The 6,183-nt window shown below is 35.7% G+C and overlaps 1 protein-coding gene across 2 annotated transcripts in view; it reads left to right on the forward strand.

Annotated features, from left to right (window-relative positions):
- The window catches only part of LOC148842629 (alpha/beta-Hydrolases superfamily protein), a 6,746-nt gene extending 2,793 nt beyond the window's left edge, over nucleotides 1–3,953 (forward strand). For both annotated transcript variants that reach the window (XM_088958968.1, XM_088958969.1), the window contains exons 5-14: nucleotides 89–217; nucleotides 309–395; nucleotides 720–773; nucleotides 900–990; nucleotides 1,075–1,145; nucleotides 1,256–1,325; nucleotides 1,744–1,796; nucleotides 2,031–2,124; nucleotides 2,950–3,047; nucleotides 3,627–3,953. In XM_088958968.1, coding sequence (XP_088815094.1) covers nucleotides 89–217; nucleotides 309–395; nucleotides 720–773; nucleotides 900–990; nucleotides 1,075–1,145; nucleotides 1,256–1,325; nucleotides 1,744–1,796; nucleotides 2,031–2,124; nucleotides 2,950–3,047; nucleotides 3,627–3,713 — 834 coding nt within the window. In that variant the 3' untranslated portion in view covers nucleotides 3,714–3,953. The remainder of the gene's footprint in view (nucleotides 1–88; nucleotides 218–308; nucleotides 396–719; nucleotides 774–899; nucleotides 991–1,074; nucleotides 1,146–1,255; nucleotides 1,326–1,743; nucleotides 1,797–2,030; nucleotides 2,125–2,949; nucleotides 3,048–3,626) is intronic.
- The last annotated feature ends 2,230 nt before the right edge of the window (nucleotides 3,954–6,183 follow it).

Here is a 6,183-nt window from a genome sequence, read left to right on the forward strand (position 1 = left end):
TTCACAAATGTACTGATTTTCAGTATGAATGGTACTGGATTTGTTCAATCTTATTGATGGATATACTTCTGTTCATTTTCATCAATAGGCAAGTGAGCAAGGGCGTTTACCTGTTTTGATATTGAGCATGAAAGATGACAAACATCAGAAAAGGCCAGCTATTGTATTTTTACACAGCACAAATAAATGCAAGGAATGGTTGCGACCATTACTTGAGGTAACCTAATGTTATGGACTTTCTTTCAGTCTTTTAGTGGTTTACCAATTCTGTATTGGTGGTCTTTATTCTAACTGTTCTGAATTTTCAGGCATATGCTTCACGGGGGTATGTAGCTGTTGCCATTGATTCTAGGTACCATGGTGAGCGGGCTAGCAACAAAACAACATATCGAGATGTATGTGATGATATTCCTCCATTATAACCTAGTTGAACATTTATTTGTACATGGGCTCAAAAAGAGTTAAAATTTTTTTCCTTTGCTGTAGTAAAATTTTCTGGAGGTGTGATTTTGAACAATACACAATCAAGTGATATTCTGTTGAGGTGATTTCCTCATTCTGTTGAGGGAATTTTCACACTTAGAATTGATCTCAAGATGCTTATGAAACAATCATGAACTTATACAAGGATAATGATGGCATCTTTCTTCCCCTTTGCAGGGATTTTTTAGTCTTTGCCATTCTTTAATCAGCTTTTTGATATTTGCAATTAATTGCAGGCTCTTGTATCAGCATGGAAAAATGGTGATACAATGCCTTTCATATTTGATACGGTATGCTTCTCTTCATTTAGTTATGTTGGAGTTTCATTTGATTGAATTGGATTGCCTTGATTGATTGTACTTTAGTTTTCCATTTATTTCACAGTAAATTGCCAATTAAATTTCTAACTCTGGCAGGTGTGGGATTTGATAAAACTGGCAGATTATCTCACACAGAGGGAGGATATTGACCCCACTAGGATAGGGATTACTGGCGAATCACTAGGAGGTTAGAGATAATGGAATGCATATCTAAATTAATTTAAATATTTTGCATTTTCAAGAATGTGGAAGACATGAAATTGTGTTGCAGGAATGCATGCATGGTTTGCTGCTGCTGCAGATACCCGGTATGGAGTGGTTGTTCCTATAATTGGTGTTCAGGTGCGTGACATAAATGCTTTTAGCTTCTGTTATGCACTAAAGGAAGATATCCTTTTAGATCTACATAAATTGTAGTGGCTAATCTCACTGTTTATGTAAAATGATTACAGGGATTTCGATGGGCCATTGATAATGATAAATGGCAAGCTCGAGTTGACAGTATAAAGCGTGTTTTTGAAGGTAAGCTAAAAGGCATCATTATGAAAAAGCCCATTGACTTGCTTGCGTACTTCGGATCATGCTCACATGTTTAAGTCATGAATAGTCTACATAAAAGCAAATTCTAGGAGAGGTGGCATGAAAAATGATTTGTCATATGCAGACTATACCAGAAAGAGCCACCTTACAAAACAAACTTTAAGATTCTAACATCTTTGCTCTTTGAGAATTTGCAAACATGTGCACTAATGCATAGACCACTAAGCACTAAATTTCTTGGAGAATATCACTTGTAAATTTGTAATTGCCATCTTATGACATGCATTTATGTTTGCATTGTGGTGCATTTTCCTTTTTTACATTATCCAACAGAGAATATTTGGATACTCTGATTTATTGTTGATGGGAGGAACTTATCAACTTATTTTTTTGGCTACAGAAGCACGTGTTGATTTGGGAAAGACTGAGATTGATAAAGAAGTGGTTGAAAAGGTTGGTATCATAATTTTGATCATTCAATCGCATAATATCACATCTTGGGCATTTGCTTGGTTACAGAAGCACGTGTTGTTTTTTACTAGTGGGTGTAGGTTTCTCAAATTCGTGGAAATGCCAATCATGTGTTTTTAGTTACTTACTACTTATATATATTTGTCCTGTCCAAATTCTAACCTTTTATTTTGTAGCATAAGGTGAATTATATCTTATGTATTTATTTCTGCCCAGGTATGGGATAGGATTGCTCCTGGTCTAGCCTCTCAGTTTGATTCACCTTACACAGTTCCAGCTATTGCACCACGTCCTCTGCTGATTGTAAATGGTATAGATTTTTCTTGAACTTTAATCATCTTGGTTTGTTTTATCAGTTTTTCCCTACAGCCTCCCAATGAATTAAAAAAAAGAAAAGAAAAGAAAAGAAAAGAAACGAAGTGGAAAATTATACTCCTGTTTTATCACATTTTGTTTCTCCATTTTTCAATAGGCTCTATTAGGATCATGCAAATAAGATATTAACTACACCTGGGGGTAGTCTATCTGGTAGGGATCTGCCATGGACACAGTCTATGCAGCATAATAATTTGCAGATTTTACTGGTTGGAATATTCTAGAAGAACTCAAGAGTCAAGACTTTGCTAGTAAGGGAAAATAACTCAGTGAAATGAAGGAAAGACCAAGTAACTGTACACATAAGGCCAACTTAGACAACCAACTAGGCAGCTCATCTGGCTTCTTACTCAAATGCAATCAAATATTTATCAGCCTTGGCTTCCAAGTCCTAGTTTCATTAGTGAAAAAAAAACTTTGCTTTTTCTCTTGATCTTTTTTGGATATATCACCATCTTCAACTAGAGTTATTTCCAGCTACATCATTTTTTTTTTGGTTATTGCTGGTTTTCCTTTGTTAATTCTCTCCATAGCATTGCTGAAAGATTGTTCTACATTATAAGTTTATTTATGATTCTCTTTGTAATTGCATGCTATAAACAATTCTGTATTAATCCATGTCTAAACCAAACCATAGAAGTTGCATGCAAATTTCTTAAGTAGGAATAAATTTTTTCTGTAATAAAATTATTCTGTGATGAAGTTCATCAAAAGATCTTTATAGGCTGCTTATCAGATAACCTTTTGATTGGAATACCAGGTGCAGAAGACCCTCGTTGCCCTCTTGCAGGTCTGGAAATTCCAGTATCAAGAGCACAAGAGGTTTATAAAGAAGCTAATTGTCCAGAAAAATTCAAGGTATGGATTTATACCAATGTTGCACCATGCACCTCATGTTGAATGCCTTCAAAAATACTATGCAGCATCATGGTGTGACCATTTTTCACAAACTAGTCACAAGACATTTTCTGGTGCCTATTTTGGCAAAAATGGGTGTTGATTTTGCAGAACCTAAATGAGCATTTTATGCCATGAAGTGTTCCCACCTCATGCTGTAGGTGGAAATCTTACTTGATTTCTGTCTTTATGCATAAGGCCACATGGGTTAATCCAAAATGCATAAGATGCCATTCCGAACAAGATCCTGCAATTGACATTACTATTTACAAACACGTATTAATTCATGGACATGAGAGGATAATTACTTCTAAGTTGACATGTTAGCTGCCACTGGGAATGCACTCTAGCACTCTTTTACCTTGTTTGTCTCATCTTGAAGATTTGATTTTCTTCTTATGTATACATTTTTGTATATCTAAGAATTACAGGAAAACGTGATTCATAGTTATACTCCTTTTGCCTCCCCCCACCCAACCAAGAAAAAAGAAAAAATATATAGTTTTGGCTAAATGTCTTCCTTTTATGTTTCACTTCTAGCTGGTGGCGCAACCTGGGATCGGGCACCAAATGACATCATGGATGGTAAAAGAAGCGAGTGATTGGTTTGACAACTTCCTCAACTGAGAATTTATTGGTTACCATCCTTCTACGGGATCAAGTTATTTAGCATATCCTGCAGATTTATAAAGATTTGCATTTCAGTTTTCTGTTATGCCACCTATTTTCCACCATCACTTCTGTAGGTTTCTTTTTCGTGTGGAAATGCAAATTGGTGCATCTGCTGTTGTATTTAGAAAACTTATTTGCAACTAACATGCATTAATAAATAAAGAATGCTACAATGAGATCTATGTTTCCTTTTCATCAGCAAGAGTACCAATTGGTGATCATCTATATTGGTGCTTTGCTATATTATTTTTTTAATATTTTCTATGCATAGATCTGATACGCTGCCATACAAAGTTAGAAACAGGTCATCAACTGCTGAATTCGGAAATGATTTCTTCTATTAGAAAATTTGCCCTATTTTTGTATTCTTGTTGGGGCACAAACCGTAGTTTACATATGACACACAAATGATACCTTCCAGATTCAAAATTTTTTCATATTTTGTTATGGAAGGCTAGCAGCTCAATGGTGCTAGACTGGTAGTTGCCAAATCTGGCTACTCCCTCAGATGTCAATCAATATGGATTAAAAATTTAAGGTCTGTTTGGTTTGCGGGAATAAGGTCTGGAATCCAACCATTTCGTTGAACAGAATTGGAATCTTATTTCCATTTCCGGTGGAATGGCATTCTCCCTTTCAGGAAATGTCAATCATAGTCTCCAATATGCACTACAGGTTATTACTCTTCCTTTTTCCATAATAAATGGTGGCACCAAAAACTTATCCAAGCGATATGTTAAACAGTTAAGGCTAAAGACAGATAATGAGAGTGAATCTTCTTTTGCAGAAGATCTGAATTCTGAACTCGTTTGTAACGACTTCCTTTCTTTTTCCATAGCCAGATAATCACCACGTAAATGCCTTTTTTCAGTCGAAGAACAAAGCAAATGTCTCAAAATGATGTTGTTGGTGCATCTCCAAGCAAGCCACCCCTTCATACCAGAAGAATGCTACTTTGTCCGTTTTGTCTCCAGGAATCTGTACCCCGTGTTGCCGTGAATCATATATTCAGAAGATCAGGACCCAGTGCTGAGAAAAGTCTACCCAGCGACTACAACCAAGACAATCAGAGCGGATCAGGTCGGATTCGGGATTTGAATCAAGACATCCAAATCTGATCGGATACCATAAACTTGATTGGATCCCACAAGCATCGATCCGAATCTGAAACTGATAAGGATTTTGAATATTGGAATATGATCCAATCTAATTTAATTTAAAAATAATAATAAATTATTAAAAAGAGAAGGAAGTGTAAGTATTTTTCTCAATTATTTTCATCATATATACATACATGTTTTTTATAAAAATAAATAATATAAAATATTAGAAAAAATATAAATATAACTAATATACATCAGACGGGATAGGGGTGATCTGAATTCAATCCAATCCAATATGGAAATCCAAAATCGGGATTTCCAAATCCGACGAAATAGGATTGGATTTAAATTGAATCGGATCATATATCCATTTGCACCCCTACCACAGACCATGGCCTCTCTTGGAAGTTGGAGCGTTATATTCGCTGCCTCTCTCAAGGAAGGGAAATTGAGGAATTAACTACTCTACTTCAATCACTTTCTAATGTGTACCAAAAAAATGCTTGTTAAAATCGAATCTTTTCAAAAACCGGAACCATAAAAATGGCAAAAACGGCAAAAACCTAAGAGAATATATCGGCAATCACGTTGGTAATGGTAGCAGGGTTAACTTTGGCTGTTAGACAGTTTCTGGGCTGAGCATGTTTTGGGCAGTTTAGAAATAAAAATCTAGGGCTGTGGAAGTTCAGAAACAGTAGTTCCAAAACACATGGTTCTTGATCAATTGGTGGGTCATTCAATAATTGTGAATTCATGCCATCATCTTGTACATTCAATAATTGTGAAATCATACCATCACCTTGCCCATTCACTAATTGTGATTTCATGTCCATTTGGGCTGAATTAAATCCATTTTCCAGTGGTTCTTTAGTAGTATGAACTGTTGAAGGATTCTGAACATACATGGCATCATCAGAGTCCAGATAATCATTGCTAAAATAGGACAGGGGCCAATCTTCCTGAAGCCTACTCTGACCTCCATATTTCCCTGTTAAGGAACTTGTTAATTTCTTGCTAAAAGTAAACAGAAGTGTAAATTCAATGTTATTTTATATGTATTTGCACTGTATATATGGGCTTCAAACCACTTTTCCATGTGGAAGACACCCCCACTTACTATTATTAATTTTATGTATATGATATGGTTTTACGCATTTAATGTGGGGAGCCTTGGCCCAAAATATGAATATCAAGATTACCCTTTACTTGTTTAAGCTGCAACTTAATATCACCTCTAGCTATCTTATCCCCCTTTATTCTTTTATATCGCCCATGGCTTATGATGCATTGAAGCCGCCTCTTCCCGTTTGTTCACATGCATC

The sequence above is a fragment of the Nelumbo lutea genome, chromosome 8, assembly GCF_056320005.1.
Source record: "Nelumbo lutea isolate HS-2025 chromosome 8, American lotus-T2T, whole genome shotgun sequence".
NCBI classification, from domain to species: Eukaryota; Viridiplantae; Streptophyta; class Magnoliopsida; order Proteales; family Nelumbonaceae; genus Nelumbo; species Nelumbo lutea.